The 21018-nt window shown below is 40.2% G+C and overlaps 5 protein-coding genes across 10 annotated transcripts in view; 2 read left to right on the forward strand and 3 right to left on the reverse strand.

The window, feature by feature from the left end:
- The window catches only part of LOC117566983 (uncharacterized), a 29325-nt gene extending 21822 nt beyond the window's left edge, over positions 1-7503 (reverse strand). For 2 of the 5 annotated variants that reach the window (XM_052005967.1, XM_034246646.2), the window contains exons 1-5: positions 7111-7503; positions 5390-5571; positions 2411-3173; positions 1521-1613; positions 1393-1450 (exon numbers count right to left, since the gene is read on the reverse strand). In XM_052005967.1, coding sequence (XP_051861927.1) covers positions 1393-1450; positions 1521-1613; positions 2411-3173; positions 5390-5415 — 940 coding nt within the window. In that variant the 5' untranslated portion in view covers positions 5416-5571; positions 7111-7503. Of the gene's footprint in view, positions 1-1392; positions 1451-1520; positions 1614-2410; positions 3174-5389; positions 5632-7110 lie in introns of those variants that run through there. The other 3 variants (XM_052005969.1, XM_052005970.1, XM_052005968.1) reach the window with 3 other exon arrangements.
- On the forward strand, positions 109-1481 carry LOC127565761 (uncharacterized). Its single transcript, XM_052005989.1, has one exon. It carries the CDS (start codon positions 546-548, stop codon positions 1344-1346), a length of 801 nt encoding a protein of 266 aa, XP_051861949.1. The 5' UTR covers positions 109-545; the 3' UTR covers positions 1347-1481.
- A 747-nt stretch (positions 7504-8250) lies between the features above and the next one.
- LOC117566987 (TATA-box-binding protein) lies at positions 8251-9649 on the forward strand. Of its 2 annotated transcripts, XM_052005988.1 has the most exons (3): positions 8251-9154; positions 9208-9522; positions 9576-9649. In XM_052005988.1, the coding sequence occupies exons 1-2, from the start codon at positions 8396-8398 to the stop codon at positions 9484-9486; spliced, it is 1038 nt and encodes a 345-aa protein (XP_051861948.1). In that variant the 5' UTR covers positions 8251-8395; the 3' UTR covers positions 9487-9522; positions 9576-9649. The 2 variants fall into 2 exon arrangements, with proteins under 2 accessions (XP_051861948.1, XP_034102543.1); XM_034246652.2 differs by having other exon boundaries at positions 9208-9649.
- A 2-nt stretch (positions 9650-9651) lies between these two features.
- LOC117566991 (eukaryotic translation initiation factor 3 subunit K) lies at positions 9652-10587 on the reverse strand. The gene is made up of 2 exons (XM_034246659.2): positions 10398-10587; positions 9652-10321 (listed from the first exon to the last, which is right to left on the reverse strand). The coding sequence occupies exons 1-2, from the start codon at positions 10466-10468 to the stop codon at positions 9724-9726; spliced, it is 669 nt and encodes a 222-aa protein (XP_034102550.1). The 5' UTR covers positions 10469-10587; the 3' UTR covers positions 9652-9723.
- A 127-nt stretch (positions 10588-10714) lies between these two features.
- Positions 10715-20405, reverse strand: LOC117566800 (protein stum). The gene is made up of 11 exons (XM_052005325.1): positions 20322-20405; positions 19222-20142; positions 18607-19170; positions 16031-18546; positions 15101-15666; positions 13710-13804; positions 12246-12893; positions 12073-12178; positions 11880-12006; positions 11430-11624; positions 10715-11361 (listed from the first exon to the last, which is right to left on the reverse strand). Exons 2-11 carry the CDS (start codon positions 20007-20009, stop codon positions 11243-11245), a joined length of 5724 nt encoding a protein of 1907 aa, XP_051861285.1. The 5' UTR covers positions 20010-20142; positions 20322-20405; the 3' UTR covers positions 10715-11242.
- Between the last annotated feature and the right edge of the window lie 613 nt (positions 20406-21018).

The following is a 21018-nucleotide window of genomic DNA, read 5'->3' on the forward strand; positions in this document are numbered from 1 at the left end:
TTGTAGTTCACATTTTTAGGCGCAATAGAATGGCGTATAAGTTTCTTTCACGTTTAGGCTTACTCACGGGCGTTATTCTTGGAACCACTCATATGGGTGTTTGGGCTGATCCGGATGTAGACACTAAATTCAATGTGTCTGCGCAGTTTAAGAAACGAACTGTCAAAGATTGTGAATTGTTAACAATCCGTGAATTGTGCTCCATAGCTCAGAATAACTACTATAATGCTATGGAGAGAGGATTATATTTTTCTCATCGCCTGCCCGATTGGAAAAATGCATTTCTCAAAGATACCGCTAACATCATGAATGAGGGCAGTTTTAAGGCGGCTCTCAAGGATGTGCAGCGTTCAAGAGAAATGCAGAGGAAAACGCCTCATAAGAAGTTGGACATGACAAGACCCATGAAGTCGCCAATGATTAAGGATGATATCACCTGTCGAAAACGAAAGCTTGCTTAGGCGGCTAATGTTTCGATTTCGACAATCCAAATTGTCAGTACATTTCCAAATTCTATCAATAACTTTCTGCCAACAACTTTCGAGATGATATTGGATTTAGTATTGCGTACCAGCGTCGTTGCTGTTGTCATTTTGGCCACGCGTCGCTTAAACATTTGGGATTCATCAGATGATTCTGTCCAGGTTTACAACGAATCAAGAGATCGCGCCAGACCATATGCCGAGTATGCCTGTCAGTACTTAAACATTCACGTACCCGATTTGCCCCCCGAGAGGGAGAAATCATATTTGGGCATTTATTACTACAATCACGCTGTGATGACAATATTCGGCTTCCTTAGCATGTGTCCCACATACGTGCACATGGTCGCAGAACAGATCCCCGGCATTGTGTCCGAATACGCAAGTCGCATAAAGGAAGCATACGATAAGTACCAAAGGAAGCGTAAGCTCGAGAAGGAGAAGCAAGCCCGCCAATTAATCATCGATGACAAGACACTAGTGATGCCATTGGAGCCACGCTCCGAAGCCAATCCGGATTGCAAGTGTTCAGAGCCGAACACAAAGGATGACCCGGGGCTTGTGCCTAAAAATGCCCCCAAATCGCCCTACAGTGACTATTGCGTAAAGGAGCCTGAAGATAAAAAGTCACTGCCTGACTCCAAATGTAAATGTCCCAAATGCGATCGCAGAGAGGCAGAAGGTTGGTTCGACAATAAAGCCGTGTGTCCAAAACGAAATCCGTGTGGACCCCGCAAGTGTGAGTGTCCAAGGACTCGAATAGTTTATACCAAAGGCTCTGATGCTCTGGCAACTGATAGTATTACCAAGTTATTCAAGCAACGTGATGAAATCCTGAACAGTGGGCCATTTAAAGACTTATAATTGCAAAACGAGGAATTCAAATCACAGTCGAGATATTTATACGCACCTTTGATCAAACTGACCACAGTTGGATGTTTCTCCAGCCGCACTTCTTGTCCATTAACCTACAATAAACAGATAAACGGGCTCATTACACATCGATACAATTTATTTATTTGAGAAGTGTACATTTACCTTTAAAATCATATCGCCGGCAACCAAGCCAGCTATTTGAGCTGCTCCACCGGGCTTAACACTTTCCACAAAAACCGGATTGTCGCCGGAGACCTGCGAAAGATAAACAGCATAAGCGATTTAGTTGATGACTCAGTTAAATGACGTTTGATGACAGCTTTTAAATATAGATTCTGTTTGTATGTGGCTATCTCGATTTTAATGCAAATTTAGAGGCTGAAGCCAAAGTATGCGTCAGGCAGTAGTCGCTGATCTAATAGTGTGAAGGGTATCGAATGAGAGGTCTTATATACTGATCGTCATAACTTTACAATAAGCATATGACCTAGATAAGAATAACATAGAAGGATACAAGCTCTCCCAACTTTGTTGGAAACGAAGGAAACAAAATATATTAAATAACTTTTGGTAAGAACTGAGTGTAAAAATACTTTTCTATTGAACCAATGAACACAACTCTCTACCACATCAATTGCTAGTTCTGGTTCTGATGAATTTACAACATTCAAGTTTACAAAACAATGGCATTTCCTCATCCATCGAGACCTATTGATTAATATTTTAAATATTCAATATAATTATTGCGCTACACATAAATGTAAACCAGCAGAAAACCTAATCAGCTATGACGTTTCTTTTCTCTCTAGATTAAGTTTTAACTATAAGCACACAGATTACTAATTAGATAAATATAAGTCGACTCAATTACTTTATGAACTCGTTCATAGTATTTTTGCTATATAAATAATATTTAATACTCATGTAAGCTTTGTGAGAAAAAGAGATTTCGAAATCGTTAAGGAAACTAATCATTTTATATCCAAATACTATATTACGTCACGATATTTTGCTTGCGCCACATACTTTATAAAAATAATCATGTTACGAACCTTCATGCCGTAGCCATTCTCATCCTTGCGCACAGTTAATGTTAAATACTGAAAGTTTTTTGGTGATGCTGGATTTGGAGTGGTTGGAGTCGTCACTTGGGGAATGGGAGTTATCTGTATCGTGGGTCGCCGGTTACCCGATGAGCATGGCGTCGTCTCCAGATTGTTGACATCGCCAACGCCATCACCAGATCCCGCTTTATTGCCATTGTTGTTATTGCTGCCGTTGCTCTTGCGATCCGGGGGATTGCTGGACAATGCGGGGCTGGTGATGGGTGCGGCCACCGGAGTAGCACTTGCACCGCCATCATTATCCGCACCATTCATATGTTTCGCCTTCTTTTTATTCTGCTGCTGGTAACTGGTTGGCAACGGCGGCGTCTGCGGTGGGACGCTATTGTTGTTGTTGTTATTGTTGTTGCTGTTATTGTTGTTGCTATTGCTATGGCTGCCACTGAAGCTGCTGGCCAAGGAGCTCAAACTACTGGCCAAGGACGGGGATCGTGGTATTTTTGATTTATTGGCTTTTTGCTTTTGTTTGTTCTTTGAATTCTTTACAGATTTCTGCTTTGGTGGTGGCAACTCTGGCGGCGTATCCACAATAGCTGTCGCTGTGCCGCCAACTTCGGCTGTGCCAGGGTTGTCACCAGTGCTGCTGCTACTTTGTGACGAGTTTGTTGGCTGCAATAACGGATTGTTTGATTCCTCTGGTAGCTCCTGAACTTCATCGTACTCATGGTCATCGGTACCAAAATCAATCAATCTGTAAAATGCCAAAATAAGTCGAAGAAACATGATACATTAGCATACATTAAAAATATCAATAAACAAACGAAATGTCATTTTTAGATACAGATAATCATACAATAGAGATTTACGTTCCCCCTAATGAACAAAAGTGCATAACAATGACGTCTGTGTTCAGTGCAATTATCGAGGCCCGTTACTAGTTACATGGTTACATACTTTTATATGCAGATTTAGCGGACTAATCACTGGGATAAGCATGGATGTGGGTGTGGATCGTAGGTTCCTAGGTTCGTGGTTGTGGTGGAATTTCGTCGAGAGCGAATCAAACAAATCATGTCCATAGCAAGTGCCACGGCCAAAGCCAAAGCGAGATCAACTCACCAAACAAAACGACCACTGTTTGACCTTTTTTAATTGAGTGCAAATTAAATTAGCCATAAAATAGATACAATTTAATTTCTGTATGCTCTTTGTTGCATAAATTGATTGTAGTACAACTGAATTCATACATAGTACATGTCTACAAAACACACATGCCTATGAATATCTAAATACACTCGTATTCACCAGAGCTTGCAAAAAATACGATGACACTATCGATGATACATATCAATTGTATTTTTTTTAAAGCCACAGTCGGTGAGTTCCCCCCTTTCCCACTCGGATGGTCTCAGTTTATCAGACAAGTAGCAGTAATCTAGTTCGAGCTAGCTTATATCTATCACATTTATAGCACATGATGTATTTTAGTGACATACATATGTACATATGTGAAACTTTTTAGAAATTAAACAAATTAATATCTCTATCGAACCTAAAATAAACAACATTTTTGCAGTACATTCTGTACACATTCTACAGACTAACAATTCCTATATACACATGCATATGAAGATCTTCGTATAGTATTATAAACATTCCAAAAATTCGACATTAAATCAATTGATTTATTATTTTTTCTTGTCTGATAAAATAAGAATTTTACATAGGGTTACTACAACAAATCAACGATTTATTCTCTGTGTAGTTGTTATTTTGCAATTGATTTTAAAATTACATTTTCTATTTGAAATGTTAACTACTGTTAACCTTTAGGCTATCGTTAATGCCAGTCAAATTCCTTTTGAAATTCTATTTATGGTCGATGGTCATGTGTTAAGTTGTTGTTGTATATTTACATACATAACTGCAAGTATTTTAAATATTCAAATTCAAATATTTCAAAGGTGAGAGCACAAACAATAAAGACATACATTAATACTCATCTCATAAATTTTACTCATCTCTAGCTATAAAACCCGTACGATCAACAGATTTCTTCCCCATTTTTTAAAACCTTTCAAGAATATCTGTGAGATCTAAGATCCTAGTTCATAATTTAAGTGATAGTTTTTGATACAGAGTATAATTATTAATCCCATCTTATATCGCGTTAATAAACTTTTATTAAGAATAAACTTGAACTATTGAAAATTTCACACCTAAATTATTACAAATATAAAAAAATTCAAGTTTAACACATCACATATTTAAATTATTATTTAATAGATAATTCCACAACAGACCTTAATAAGGGCACGTAATAACAACTATTTGACGTCTAAAACTTAAATAGAGGATAAGCAAATAATGCAGCAACTGCAAAATGAAAATATTGCACACACTGAAAACAAAAACAAAACAAAAACCTTCATTCCAGAGCTGACACACTTAAGTTTTTGTTATATACATATGTATGTACATGTATTTTCTTGAGTGCATGCACTGCATGTCGATGCATTTACTATATACACAAAAACATATCAAGTCCTATTATCTTAACTGGAAGCAGTATACTTGCATTTCCAAGGAAACAGGCAACCACAATAATCATATAAATAATATGTACTAAAGAAAATGGAAGAAAAAAAGGCGTCGCACGCCAGAACCAAGACAACTCAAGAGAGCTTTTTGCAAAATATTGTTCAGATTTCTGAAACTAACGTTGACAAATTGATTTAGGCAAAATAAAACATGTCTAAAATTCAATATTGGCTAAACCTAGCAAACCGAATCAGTGCCAAAATATTTGGATATTCCCAATATATAAATTTGCAAATTTGGTCGAGATAAAATGAATTCACTTCGTGACAAACTAATTATGTTTTCGATGCTAATTGTTGAGTTCTATGGATAAGCATTCACTTAAATCTCAAATTCTAAGTTTCATAGTGGATATCTCTTACTTACCGCTTTTTGATTGATGGGTCATCCATAGAGAAATGTGCGAAGTTTTTTTACAAAAATAAATCCAAATGTTGAAGCGAATTGCAATGAATACTTGCACTTTCCTTAGGCGGTGGATTGTTATTTCAATGAGTATTTAATATACGATAGATATCCAAATCTCGATAGTAAGGCACTGAATTCGACTGAAACACGACGAATTTACGAATTTTCGTATCAGAGCTTGAGTTAGTTTTTTGTTTTGTGTAATTAAAAATAAATTTGAAACACGTTCCGAAAGTCTCTGCTTTAAATATTGCATACAGTTCAAATTGTTGAAAAGTGTCGTTTAAAAGTGACTAACCATGGTTGTTACAACGCATTAGTTTTATTAATTTTCTTTTTCGCTTTTTCCATTATAAAAACAATTGAATTATCACAGACCAACTGACATCACGGACTGACTGACTCTTTTCGTGTCGCCCAAGGGGAAATTGCCGTCTGTGCAACAAAATAATCAAAGACACGCACACTAGAGAGCCGCCCTCTCCTTTAAGCTCTTGAAAAGCGCTCTCTGAAAACTTCCGCTAAATTCGCGCGTATGTTGTTGTTGTTGGAAATACATATTGACTAGCTTTGCTTAGCACAGAACAAAATACATTTTGGGAGGCGTGTCGTGGCAGGAACTGGTTTTAACCGAAAAAAAAGAAAAAAAAACGCAGCACCCGATGATTTAAGAAATACAAAAGTGACAAAACAAATGCGCACACATACATACTATATAAAGTGTATGTACAGAGATATATGTGCATACATACAGACAAGTATTATATGCATATATGTAGCTGAGACGATAGTGGGGGCATTATCAATGCATTCGTTGATTAAATGCATTGCACTGCATTGTACGAAGAAGCCAGTGCATTTTACATTTGACTACAATTAAAACACAAGACGCGTCATTTACAATTTGTGAGGAATGAAGTAAACTTTCAACTTGTAATATAAATTGGGACGCAAATATTTAATTGAATAAGTTTTCACATACGAAAGTACCTCTGGGGTGTAAGTGTATTGTGTGCGTGTGTGAGTTAGTCTGAAATGCATACATATGCATGCACACATTCAAATTCACACAGACTCACGCACTGGCACAGGCACAGCCAAACAAATGCTTATGTATACACTGCACATGTATAAAGTGTTCAAAACAATCGGGGATGCGAACGTGATCATTTAATAGAATATTCTCTAATTATTCACTAAAACAAATAAACAACAACAACAACGAAAAAAAACAAGACACATATTTCAAAATCTGCATAGTTAATATTTTAAAACATCCAACAAGTGGCGGCGGCAGCCATATTGTTTTGCTCTGTCTTATTGCTGGATACAGAGGTGCGGGCGTGACGAATATTTTGGCACGGGCGAGACGACAACGCAAAAACACACAAATCATTGTTAGCAACACACATTTGTTTTTCTTTTCTTTTTATTTACGTTTATTTTGTATTAGTAATTGGTCGAAAACTAATTTCATTATAGTATACATATGTATACTCACACAGACTATGTACATTCACAAATTTTCGTTATTCATCTGATTTTGTCATTTTTAAGCTTTGTTTAATGTGCACAAACATACATACATATGTATCTCAAATTGTGTCACGAATACAATAAGGAATAGGAGAAAAAAAAGCACGACCCGAAAGCACCTCTGGTTGGATCATCACACTCACCAAGTAAATATACATACATATGTATATATGTGTTTATTCATATGCTAGCGTATATACACACTCACACTCGCGCACTTGACTGTTGCCTTTTTCTTTTACAGGGCTCGATTGAATTGCTAGCGCACTGCGCAACATTCTTTTTACGCGTTGTTAGGTTGACGCTTCTCTCACATTTGATTTGATGTGAACACATATGTATGTCTATATTGCTCTCATGTGTTTTAATAATAATTTCTAAACTTTTTAAATTCTTTACTGCTGAAAATCGTATTTTTACTTTTATCGCACACACCGAACGCAGTAAATGTTAGAGTTGTATCATTTAGTTCTGAACAAGTTCACTTGAACGGTCCATTAAAATGAACCAGCAATCTGGTTCACTGATTTTTAAGCGTCTGCCCCATTGCTCAGCCGTACTTGAATGAATTCTGTTAGTGACTGCTTGGCTAGTCTAGTGCTGCAGCTGTGCTTAACAGAATGAAATTGAACTAGAAGACACAATAAATGTTAATTTGAACTAATTTTAGATGTTTTACTCAAAATGGATGATGTCATTGCACATAAGGGGAATATTGATGCAACAAGATTATTAAATGTTTACTATATATGTATGTGTATGTTTAAATATAAATAGTTGACTTGAAATATTAACAAAATAGGCTGATCTTATTAATTTTGATCAAATTTATTTTATATTTGATACTTTTAAGGGTACTGGAGAGCAATAATAAATAAATAGAATATTCAAATAATCGACACGAAATGTAGCTGTCAGTGTCGTTAAAATATCGGAATGTAATTTTTGGTATATTGTTATCAGTCTTTAATAAATTAATTTTGCATGCAATCGACAATATGTAAAATAAGTCTTCAGTATATTATTTGGAAATGGAAATATTTGTTTATCTATCAAATTATTTATTCATTGATGGTTTTTTACATTTACAGGTTCTGACCATTACATTTGATAATAGGTAAAAATGTTGTAAATACGAATATATATCAAATTACTATACTTTTTTTAAAATATGTAATTAAATAATATATTGTGAATTTGTTTTTAAAATATATTAATAAAATACTAGAATTACCTTCGGAACTAGCTAGGGCTGCAATAGCAAAATGATTCATTCTCATCACCTGAGTTGGACTACCAAAATCATATTCCTACAACCCTGACGAACGACGCGGCTGTCATTTGCGTTTTGCGTGAATTATAATTTTCACCGACAATTTAGCGCAAAAACATATTTTCAGTAGTGAGGAAAAATAACAAACTGTTGCGATGGATGACATGCTGAGTCCCAGCTTTTCCATACCCAGCATTGGGCATGCACCCACGCCGATTCATCACAGCCTCGACCCCGATCAACAGATAGAAGCCTTACCACATCAAGTTTATCATCCAGCAGCACCAGAACCACCGAGCGCAGTCGTACAACAATCTGATTCCAACAATGTGACAGGTGGTCCAGATGGCAGTGGAGGGAGTGGCCTCTTTGGTCACGAGCCATCGTTGCCATTGCCGCACAAGCAAATGCAGAGTTATCAGCCATCAGCGTCGTATCAACAGCAGAATCAAGTTAATGCTGGCGGCAGCACACCGCAATCTCTGATGCAGCCGCAGACACCGCAGAGCATGATGTCGCACATGATGCCGATGACTGAACGAGGTGCAGGAGGTTTGGGAAGCGTACCCGATTCCTCATTGAGCAACATACACCAGACCATGGGACCGTCGACGCCAATGACGCCTGCAACACCAGGATCAGCGGATCCGGGCATTGTACCACAGCTGCAGAACATTGTATCTACCGTGAATTTATGTTGTAAATTAGATTTAAAGAAAATTGCACTCCACGCACGTAATGCCGAATATAATCCAAAGCGATTTGCGGCTGTGATTATGCGTATTCGTGAACCGCGCACAACAGCATTGATCTTCAGCTCTGGAAAAATGGTCTGCACTGGTGCAAAAAGTGAAGATGATTCGAGACTGGCAGCTCGAAAGTATGCACGTATCATACAAAAATTGGGATTCCCGGTATGCAAATGAATTCGCAATTCTCGAATTTGTCTAATTCTTAACATTTACAGGCAAAGTTTTTAGACTTTAAGATACAAAATATGGTCGGATCCTGCGATGTCAAGTTCCCCATTCGTCTAGAGGGCCTCGTACTCACGCATTGTAACTTCAGCAGCTACGAGCCGGAACTGTTTCCTGGACTTATCTATCGTATGGTGCGACCACGTATTGTGCTGCTCATCTTTGTGTCGGGCAAAGTGGTGTTGACGGGCGCCAAGGTGCGGCAGGAGATCTACGATGCTTTCGATAAGATATTTCCTATATTGAAGAAGTTCAAGAAGCAGTCATAAATGCACGCCTTCAAATCGAGTTTAGTACATAGTAGCGTAAGAAACTAGTTTATGGACTCTTAAAGTTGACTAATTATAAATCGTATTAGGTTGCGTATGTGTGTTTTGCATTGGAACATCTCGAATCAGTTCCACCAAATAAAAATATATTTAGTTGTATAAATGTATGTTTGTTTGCCTCGGCTGTTTTATTGGCATTCCCTTATGAGTAAGAAATTTTGATACAACTTATTTAGCTTAGATACATTGGGCCATCAGAGCACCCACATTGTCGAACTCAATCTTTTCCGTAATGTTCTTGGTCTTTATCTTATCGTCTTGTGTTGCGACAACAACCAAATCTTGACCCTGATGCTTCCATCCGTTGCGCTTAATCCAGTTCTCAAGGGTAGAATCCTCGATGCCGCCTAAAAGTTCCTTCAGCAAATCCTTCTTGATGGTCTGGAAAGTGGTACCAACAACATGCGACACAAACTTGCGTATCGAGTCATGGAATCCAGTTATATGACGGAACATGGTGCGGTTGACTTCGGCGCGTTGCCAGAATAGCGTGAAATCAGCACGCTCCAAGATGTCAGCCAAATCGATGATTGTTTGTATATTCTCATCCTTCATCTGCTGCGGCAACAACAAACACTTGGCCATCACAAAATCTGTGTGCGGCAAGTTCGTGAGGCATTTCAACAAAATCGTGTAGGTAATGTCAAAGTTAAGCATGTGCGGATTGAACTGATAGAGCTTAAGTACTGCCAAGTTAGCCTCCAGATCGTATGTATTGTTCTTTGCCTGATCCTGCACATACGATTCCAATATTTTTAAATGATCCGGATTGTAGCTATGCGAAGAAACGAGGTTATGTTTGTGTGTATTTGTTTTCGGCTGATTAATGCCCGTAATTTTTTGGTACTTACCGCTCGATGCAGCCCAACATTTCCTGTATGGTTTGGCTCTGTCCATTTTCCATTTTCACTAAATGTGCCATGATTAACAATTTACCTTCGAAATATTATAATTTTTAATTTATTTGCAAAAAAATAAAAGAAATATTATTCGCGTGGCGTTGCAAGCAGCGTGACCGTAAGACGAATACACAAAATACGATTTCATGACGCAGAATATACCACGCGGAATATCACAATATACTGTTTTAAATTTTGCTACAAATCGATTTTCGTCACTCGATAATTTATTTCATGTATCCCTGTCGTATATAGTTTCATGTGAATGTAACAAAGGCAATCACATGAAAACGTTTAGATCCCATAGTTCTAAAATAAATGCCGTTATCATATTTAAATCGTCAGTTTGAATTTAAGCGAAGGAACACACACACATTTTTACCACATTTTCTTGATTGGAATAATATTTATTTGATTAACCAAAAAATATTGTCGTAAAACATGATAATGTGAGTACAACATTTAACATTTCTGTATTAGTAAATAAAATAATATTTATTTTCCTGTTACGCTTCATGATATGACTATTAAAGGACTATGTATGGTAAGGTCACTTATTTGTAAAAGTTTGTATAAATACTTATAATACATATGTATGTACACGTGGAAGTGAATTTTGTTTTTGGAATCTCAATTTTTTTCGCCACTTTTTAGAAAGTTGGAAGTTTGACGATTTTAATTCTTCAGATAGGTTACTCTGTCCTTTCATAGTTTGTCCGGAAGAAATTTTGGAAGTGTTTTAACGAGAATGATAATATTTGCTCAGACAACATATTAATAGTTTTTTCGTTAGGTCACTAGGTTTTGGCGGCCTCAGTTTCCCCACGATGTGCGTCTTGCGCAGCAGCTAATTCGGCTTGGCGCTGTTCCTCTTCAAGTTCAAGTCGTTCGACCTTTTTGATTTTACTCAGTTTTTCTAAAAATATATTAAGAGTATGTTAAGAGTATTTACATTTTAATGGTTACAAAATAAACTGAACTTACTTGCACATCTAAGCATTATAGCGCCCCACCAAATAGACCAACCCCAACCTACAAAGCAGAAGAGTACACAAAAGAATTGTGATACCGCTACAATGATGTTAATGATAAAAGATCCAATCCGAGCACGCGCGCTGTCGTATTGAGAGAATCTCGGAATGCCGACACACAAGCAGAAGAGTCCAGATAGTAGAGTGCCTAAAAATATTAATAATAATATTAAATTGTTAAGGTATACCAATTAACTAAAAAGTTATAGCCAAAAAATGTCGCTTGATCCTCAATAATAATTTGAAAATGTTGCTAACAGTGTTCGTTACTTACTTACATAGGTAGGATAAGTATATGAACATACAGACATTCGTATATCAACTTTGTCTTTGCTGTTATCTTGATTTGTATGGCTATATGTAAAATGCATAATAATAATAAGATAATAATTAAATAACCCACCTAGACCAGGAAAGATAACATTACAAAAGGCGCAAAACCAGGCCAAGTACAGCGGCAGCACAGGAATTGCCCCCTTCATTTTTGACGTGTACTCCACCAGATCATTATGCAACTTGCGACGTGTGTCCTAAAAGAGTATGCAAGTTATTTCATGTAATAAATTATTGCATCAAGTAGAGGCGGCTTTACTTACCTCACTGGGTGGTGGTGCCTTGATACTCTGTCGCCTGGCATCGGAGCCACGTCGTGGTTTCTTGCGGCAACAGAGGAGCGCGAGCCAGAAACGTCGGCAGCAACTCCTAAAATCATATAATTGAAGTGAATTTTAATAAATTAGTTAATATAATTTATTAAATAATCTCTTACATTTTGGTCGTGTCTTCTGTGGGTCCCGTTGTGGACGGTGCCATCGAAGATCCTTCAACAATTGCTGCATCTGATGCCGTGATTCCAAGCTCTGGATCACGATCTCGCCATGCAACCTTGGGCTCTGTCCGGTTACCCACTCCCCGCTTACGTCGACACGGTATGCAGAAGCAACATTTCCTTAGCTCGGTTTCATCGCCAGTCACGGGATCGACTTTATTCACGGATCGGCAACAGAAAATCTTTCGCAGGCAGAGCCCACACTTGCCCTGCTGCTGTGGTCGTTGCATTGCACCCGATTGATGCATTGGCTCCGCACTCATAGTGCTGGCTTTGGTCTCTTTTTCAACTATTTCACAAGCTGTTGACTTTTTGCGACAACTCTTGCAGCAATTGGACATGGGCCAACAACGAGATTTCTTTTTGTTGGACTTGGTTTCGTCCACTATCTCCATGTGAGTTGTCGTGGCACTGCTGCGAGCACTCGAGAGAACTGGTTGCTCCTCAACTGAGCCATTTAAACGATCCTGTCGTCGTCCACAACAACGCATGCAATGCGATCGACGGAAACGCATACAAAGTGTGGTACAGCAACGACAGATGCCGCCTTTCTTTATATCATCCTTGATGAATTCCTGGCTGCTGCTTCTGCTAGACAATTGATAAAGGTTACAAGAATTACTGTGCAAAGTATCTATCGGATATGTAAATGCAGCTAGTAACTAGTATTGATATGCATATTTCAGTGGGGGAAATAATAACACGACTAGTAATTACCGTAGACCTTGCGATTTCATGGATAACATTTGCATAGGGCATATACGACTTTCTTGTCCGTCCGCCTGTCCGTTCGTATTTTCGTCTGTCGCAAGAAAGTCCTGAGTGTACGACTTTTATTATGCAAATCGATTTCGTGTTCTGCTACGGTGCATTGCTATTACAGCTATTAGCATTTTTAATGACTATAGCATTTGATACGATAAAGATGAAGTGCACGAGAGCACAAACTACAATATGGTGTATCCATAACATACGACAAAGGCTTGAGCTGAATCGTGGGTCCGAGTCCGAAGTGGGTTGAATATTTATTGCAACGCATTTTTAGGGTTATTAATCCCACTTTAAGTTCAAGGTCGGCCAGTTAGTATTGCGTTAGGCAAAACTTCATAGCTAAGTATGTTGATTAAACGTACACACAAATTGCTGACCTCTCTCCGCTTATTTTCTTCTCTCACTTACACAATTTTCCAGTCGAGCACGTGCCAAAAGGAAAACTCAACACGCTAATAAATGTGCGATGGCTTAACTTCTGGTTAAGTACTGCCAACAAGCCAACGACCAAACTTACTTTAAAGGTCGCCATATTTATTATTGGGCCCGAATCACCAACCAGCAAAACATGCTTAAGCAATGCGCAATTGCTGATTAAGATGCAGAGATTATAATGCAGTTTAAGGTGATTACCTAAATAGATATTTGTCAGCATCAATCAACGAATTCTGCGGCAGATCAATGCTAAAGATGACCGAGTTTTTTTTCTTTTTCGTCAACATTTCGAACTATGTCATTAATTAATTAATATAATTATTTAAAGTGTGTAACTTTTAATTTTTCTTCTTTTTATTTTATTTAAGAGTGATTTTTGTTGTGCTGCGCTTGGCGCGATTGTCCGGCAGAAACTGATTTGTTATTGCGGTATGAAACTTTGGACATGCCACAAAAATAGTGCTAGGTTCTTCACGTCTGCGCCTGTGTGTGTGCTTGTGTGTGTGAACACCTCGTCTGGTTGGTTGGATGGTTGGTTAGTTGGTTGGTCGGTCACCCATTTTCTTCACTTCGTATATGGTATGCATGTGATTTCATTGAAGGACGCCGGCCGTACGCTCACGACAACGTTGAGGACGACAAGCCAGCAAACGGATATCCTTAAAGGCGTTTCGTATGGTCTCACCCCAGGCCTCATGCCCCATAAACCTATCCATACCACCTCCCCGCCACCAGGTGGTTCGTAAATTTATTGACGCATTTATGAGTGGCTTGGCAGCCCACAAGGCAGCACATTTAAATATATACACACTCTTATATATGTATATACGTATATACTTTATATATATATGTACTTTTTATATGTCGGTCTAAAGTTGTACGTATCAAGTTGGTGGAGTTGTACTTAGTGTTGTTGGGGCCTTTCCGGGTATGTAAATTTACTGGCCAAGGGGTGTACTACGTGTAAGGCTGGCAATTGTTTTTATTCGGAGACTATAAGGACTTGGAAAAAAGTTCGTACAAAGTGTAGAAAGAGTATCCGATTAAATTCCAATTTAGAATTACGGATGAGTCCTAGAAACTTTTTCAAATGACAATTTTTAGCGAGGCTAAGTGTTTGCCCTGAACGAAACAATCAAAGAATATACATCATTAAATATTTTGAGGGTACCAAATGGGAAAAAGACCCAATTTATGTTGCACAATAGTTAATTAAAGGTCAAGAGCTGGTTGTGATTGCTAATATAATATTTGGGAATTCCCTTTGGAAAGCCCATTTGTAAGCAAATTTTTTTCTATTAGAGAAGAACATACATAATTGAAAAATGCTGTTTCAATTAAAAATTATTAATAAATATATTATTAATTCCCAAAAACTATAAAAATCTTTAGTATAATATAAAATAAAATAAAATTGCGTGATAAAAATTACATTCAAAAAAAAATTTCACAAAAACATGAAATTTATATAAATAAGATGTTTTTTGATTATTCATTATAAAAATCAAAACTAACATGATCATTATTTAAAAATTTCCTAATATGCTAATATTGGATAGTTTGAACAAATATTTGTTTACTCACTTTACAATGCCACCACTGCCTGCTGTTGAACCTTGACCATCAGGAGATAGTCGCTTGTCATCCACTTGAAAATCCTCGCCGGGTGGCGGAGTTGCACGCTTGAAGTCATCAGTCAAATCCGCTTGAACATTGGGTCTTTCAGAGTCTATCTCTGGTTTCACGGTTACAGGTTGACCACCAACTAAAGTAGTTGCCGAATCGGTCTCAGTGGCATTCAACACCGATATCGATGCTTCGATGGGCTGTGTGGGAGGCAAGGGGGACTTATGCATCTCCGCCGAACTATTTTGGGCATGACTTCCGTCTGCTGTATCGAGACGCGATATGGAGTCATGCGGCTTGGCTGTCGCTGTCAGACCATTGGGACTAGGTGAATTGCCAATTTCGGGGGCGAGTCCGGCTTCGGTTTCTTGGCTTTTGGGGTCGGTTAAATTTTCGTTAATCGTTTTGTGAGTCTCACTCTTTAAGGTCTTCTGTGAGTTACTAGAACTTGTTGCAGTCTGCCCTGAGCCACCATCACCGGAGGTCAATTGGCCAGTAGTAGCAAGTTGCGCAGCATGACCTTTTGGCACTGCAGGTGAAAGTTTGAATAGTAGATAGGTAAGAAAGTTATAGGCGACAGTGCTCGGCTTTGGCCTTTTATAAAATAAAAAACTTCCATGTTTTCAATTAAATCATTGGAAAGTGAAATGTGTACCAAAATTTTATTGCCTAACCTTAAAACTATTCTCACTATTGCTTAATTTGAGAAGCAAAGGAGCGACGGGAAAATCTCTAAGACTAATATTGTTCCCAAGTCTGTTGTATTTAGGTTTGTTAACTTATGTTTTTGTTTTATGGGATTTCAGTGCTACTTTCTGCCAACTACATTCATATATTTCCGATTGGTACTAAGTTACAAAACCCTTGTTCTTGTAACCACTTAAAGCACTTACCCTCAGTCTCTTGCGTCTGCTCTGGAACCGTTGCCACCTTACGATTCTGTGCGGAATCCACACGCTTCTTATTGCTAACCAAGCTGAGTCGGGAACTCATTCGCACCAATGTTGACATGTTCGAGCCTTGACGCTTGATGCCTCCAGTGGTAGATGCGTTGACCTCGTTGCGAACAGCTGGCAATGCTTCTGCCGCTTGCAGTACTGCGTTACCGACATGGACAGCTAACGGTTGGGAACTGTCTGCCGCAGAGTCCTTGGCATGCTCTGCCTTTTCCGGTGATTCCTTTTGCTTCACTTTCTTTTCAGGACTTTCAGTTGTTGCCTTTTTAGTATTCATCTGGGAACCAGTTCTTGCCAGGGGTTTGGGTAATCCACTAGAACCATTTGCCCCGTTGGTTTTAATTATGGATTTAGTGGATTTTTCACCATTTTTCGCCTGTTTACTTTCTGTCTTCTGTTTCTGGGAAATAGGTGTCTTCGGTTGACTCGATGTTTGTGGCTTCTTTGCTGGCATCGCCGGTAACGTTTTTGACACAGTTCGTTTTACACTTGTCTCTGGCTTGCTAATTAAGGACGTCTTCTTTTTGGCACTTTCAGATTTTGTTGACTTTTCCCTTGGGCTTGATTTCGTAGATGTTGTCGTTATCTTTTTACCTTTCGGGGACCTAGGGGACTTTGACTTCTCGGTCTTTCCTCGTTCCTCTGCTTTTTTAGAAGGCGAAGCGGATTTTCTTCCGTTTTGATTAATACTTGTCGGTATACGGGAGCGAGAGTTCCGACGTTGACTTGCGAAAATTGTCTCCTTATGATCCTTCTTGGAAATTGGTTTTCCTTGCTTTCCTGCCGGACTCAGCGACATTCGACGTCCAAGCATTCCACTTTTGGGACTTATTGAAATGGATTTTCTGCGATTGGGCGTGGTGTCAGATTTACGACTATTACGCGACATGGTTGCTGGCGAAAGGCTTGTGGATCGCAACGAGGAACGTACACTGAGCCGAGAGTTGGCTCGAGAATTAGCTTGGGAATTAGCACGTGAATTTGCCCGGGAATTGCTCCGAGAATTGGCGCGAGAATTGATGGACATATCATTGGTATCCGCCATACGGGACTCTGGTCTTGAGGGAGGCCCTCGCGATGTGGGACGACTTGCATTGAATCGAGTAGGTGTCAATCGGATATCCGTAATCCCTAGGCCATGGGTATCAAGACCACTGCGATTCGTTGCCTGAGACGGTGAACGACTATTACTCGCTTGTGAATTGCGACCCGACAAAATATGAGAGCTGCTAAAGTCCTTTAGTGGTGAATTAGAACGCGAATTGGATACAGAGTTCCGGCGACTGCGCACGGGAATGCGGGATATAGAATCTCGACGTGCGGACAACTCGGATGCCGTGTCCATGTGCGCTGCTTCATACGCATCCCCATGCAATGGACTCTGCGGTATGTCCTTGTTGGGTGTACCAATAATTGGAGAAAGCGTACTCGGCTTGGCAATCTTAGTGCGCTTGTTATGCTGCTTTAGATCCCTGTTGGTTATGATTTGGCGTCGCGGACTTGCTGTCATCTTAGCACCCGGTAGATAAATCGATTTGCGACGTTGTATGGTGGATGGCAGTGTTGAGAGAGAAGGTCGGCGGAAGCTAAAGTCGGAGGTGGTTATGCTACTCAAATTGGAACTGCGTCGATCCGATGCCGTTTGCGTGGAGCTACGACGTTCCGGTGATGTGGAACTTGAGCGTCGTCGTGCCTGCATGCGCATTGGCTCCATACTGGACTTTGGCAAACGTGTACCGACTATCAAATCGTCCAGGCTTAACCAGTTTGAACGCGGAGGATTACGGGTATAGTCGTCTTGCCTATTAACAACGCCAAGCAGACCACGTTGCTTGCGAGTGGGATTTGGATTTGGCTTTAGTGGGCGCGGCAGTGAGCCCGGTGGTATGATTGCTGTCTCCTTGTCCAATTCCATGGCCGAACGATGAAATCGTGGAATACCACTGCGATAAGGATCTGTTATCAACGGCAACGTTTCCATACTCTTAATGCGCTGACCAAACAGCTCAGAGAGGCCCTGAGAGGACTCTTTGTTGTTGATAGATCCACGACGCTGCACTCGCGGCGTATACGTATCTACCGAGGAGGTCAACGAATCCCGTTGTTGCAGTATGCCTTTCGTGGGCATGGCCAGCTTGCTGGGACTATAACGTCCGCTCATGTTGAACTGCACCGAGGGACGTGGCGAATCATCGGCTGCCTGCTGGTTACTAAGCGGAGGCAACTGCGGTAGGCGGGATCCAGTCAGAGACTTGCGTCTCGCCCGAACGGGCGGTGGCACTGCAATGGACGAGGTAGTGGTGGACTGTATTGACGCGTGCCTGCCAGCGGGAGTTCGAAGCCGCCGCTGTGCAACCGGCGTCGTACTAGGACTGTGGGTTAGCGAGGACTTGGGAGATCTTACTGAGAGTATGGTAAAGGAGGACTTCTTGTGCAGACGAGTTTCTCCCACTCTGTTAAAAGGAAAAAAATCCTATAGTGAACAATTCTTGAAGTTATGCATTCTACCCTACCGATAATCACCGCCAGTGGCGACAGAGTCCTTGAACACAACCGGTGACATCTCTCCAGCAATAGACTGCACTCGCGAGCCTTGGTCGTCTTGCATCATATTCATGTTATTGCCGGACTCGGCGAATTGACTGTGAATTAGGCTCGGAGATTGAGGCGTATCGGGTCCATATGATGTGTTGTAGCTCTCTCGTCGCTGTCTTTCGCTGGCATCACGCATAATCTCCCTTTGCTGCTGCTGCAGATATTGCTTTGGTGAAAGTATGATATCCATGTCCATTACGGGAGTCGGAATCGTATCACTCCTGTTTGGCACCGGTGATTTTAAGGGCATTGGGAGCTCCACTGCATGAGGAGGAACCAAAGGTTCCTCGCCACCGCTACTCGAACCATTCGAGTCTTGCAGCATGGTGGCAAGCGGCGAAAGTGGCATCTCTTCATGCTTCATGGACATTATCATTTTGGAGCTAGGCCGCAACTTGGGAATGCGACTGAATTCTGCGAACTGTGAAGGCTCCCGGCGATACCAATCTAGGCCAGTGCTCGAATACGAGCCGGAAATGGGTCTGCAAGAATCAAAGATTTAGTACTCTTTCTGTTCATCTCACTTCACTCACCTAAGGTGACGCGGAGGCTCCTGTTCCCTTGTAGTGTATGTTGAGCCCATAGTTGACTCCAACTGCTCGTACTCCAGTTCAAACACATCGGGCTTATTGACAATGTCCTGTGGCGTAAGCAGCATAAAGTTGGGTGAATCCAGGTGCTCCGAACTGGAGCCACCACTGGAGTTGGGCAGGATTTGAATATCAGGCGGTTGCAGGCGAGGCAGCGGCAGTATACTCTGTGTAGGAGTTGGAGTCAGAGTCGGCGTCGGCGTTTCTAAGTGCGATAAAGTTGGAACTCGACTGTTGCTGATGTTGGTGTAGGGGACATTGGAGAAAAGCCGACGTCGACCATCGCTCCCGATAAGTGTATTGAGCGCAACTGCTGCAATAAGTGTATCCTCCTCTGAGCTGGGCATGTCCACGGAACCAGCTCGTATTGTTTCAAAGGCTGCGGTGCCAAAGTAATCCTCTGGCTGCGGTGGGGGCACTGGATCACCAAACAGACTGCTGTAGGGCTGATTACTGGTGCTCGACTTCTCCCTCTCCATGTAGAGAACTTCGGGGGATATTCCTTCAGAGTTTTCCCGATTGCGGCCATAGTTGGCGTTGCTGTGCTGGGCAGATGGTGACATTATGCTTTTGGGATCGTAGCTATAGTCGACCGATATGATTGCTGGCTTGGTCGTTGTCGTAGAGGTATCCGTAGAATGAGGCCGGCTTGGTGTGGACCTTACAGGATGGGTTATCGTCGAGATGAGTGTTGGTGAAGGCGATGATGAATATGACAATGTCTGCTGCATGATTTTTCATTTGTGCTGCTCTCTTTCTCAGTCTCTGCTCCTGAGGCAAGCGAATCTTTTTTAACGTCTTGAGGGGGAAGCACACGTTTCTATCGCTTTCAATGTTAGTTTCGAAAATATGCCATAGTTTTATCTACAAAAAGAATAGAAACCATAATAAACTATTAAAAAAATTTAAATTGTTTTTAAATACTTTACAAACGAAATAAAGTCCTTCGACAGTACGTAAGCAAATTGTGAAAGGACGTGAAATACTTTACGCTTTATGCGAAGCGCAACTGAGCGAACCAAACAAATATTTACAACTCGTACATATCCAATTTTAGAGGCATATAGACTGTCAGATAGACCTTCTGGGCAATGCACAATGTCAGTGCACCAAACACGCGAAGCTTCACGGACCGACTGAAGACTGAAGACACTTCCAAGCCCCGTGTGCAACGGGGGAAACAAAAACCATTGCCAATGCACTCGTACGAAGTGTACGAAGCCAAAACTTGCGAAAAATTGTAATTATTATTTACTATATTTCTATTGTATTTTCTAATAGCGAGAGCATCGAGTATACAAGTATTACTATTTGAGCTGATAAAAGTCCCAGACAGCTCAATGTGAGTGGAAGCCACAGTTAACAGTTCAGCGAATGTTTATACCCTGTACCGTTTAAGGGTATTGACAAATGGTTGTTTGGTGCCCCACTCAACTTGCTCATTGGTGCTTGCAGCACGGTATTGGCAAGTCGAAAGCTCTTTTCTATGATTTTTAAATTATGATGTTCGCTAACGAGAGCATAACTTGTGCGTGTTGAGATTATGAGTAAGATTTGTGTGTTGCATGTGGCAAATTGCTTGCATTCGGTTGCACTGAATATTTTCATTTAAATGCTTGCAACATACTCCGCAATATTTAACTGTTTAATAAATTTTCCTCAAATCACACTTCAAGTCGTATTATATTAATTGTTTTAGATGCTATCCGGTTGCGAAATGAAAGTTTGAAATTTTAATAT

This window comes from Drosophila albomicans, chromosome 3 (genome assembly GCF_009650485.2).
Source record: "Drosophila albomicans strain 15112-1751.03 chromosome 3, ASM965048v2, whole genome shotgun sequence".
In the NCBI taxonomy this organism is placed as follows: domain Eukaryota; kingdom Metazoa; phylum Arthropoda; class Insecta; order Diptera; family Drosophilidae; genus Drosophila; species Drosophila albomicans.

Bases quoted from the DNA above. Each gene is read 5' to 3' on its own strand.
- LOC117566987 (XM_034246652.2), top strand. From the start codon at position 8,396: ATGGATGACATGCTGAGTCCCAGCTTTTCCATACCCAGCATTGGGCAT. The intron at 9,155-9,207 runs GTATGCAAATGA...TAACATTTACAG, and splicing joins TACAAAAATTGGGATTCCCG to GCAAAGTTTTTAGACTTTAA.
- LOC117566800 (XM_052005325.1), bottom strand. From the start codon at position 20,009: ATGCAGCAGACATTGTCATATTCATCATCGCCTTCACCAACACTCATC. The intron at 13,805-15,100 runs GTAAAGTGAGTA...TTAATGACATAG, and splicing joins CAGCAGGCAGTGGTGGCATT to TTCGAAATGTTGACGAAAAA. The intron at 12,007-12,072 runs GTAAGTAAAGCC...ATACTCTTTTAG, and splicing joins AGGCACCACCACCCAGTGAG to GACACACGTCGCAAGTTGCA.
- LOC117566991 (XM_034246659.2), bottom strand. From the start codon at position 10,468: ATGGCACATTTAGTGAAAATGGAAAATGGACAGAGCCAAACCATACAG. The intron at 10,322-10,397 runs GTAAGTACCAAA...TTCTTCGCATAG, and splicing joins ATGTTGGGCTGCATCGAGCG to CTACAATCCGGATCATTTAA.
- LOC127565761 (XM_052005989.1), top strand. From the start codon at position 546: ATGATATTGGATTTAGTATTGCGTACCAGCGTCGTTGCTGTTGTCATT.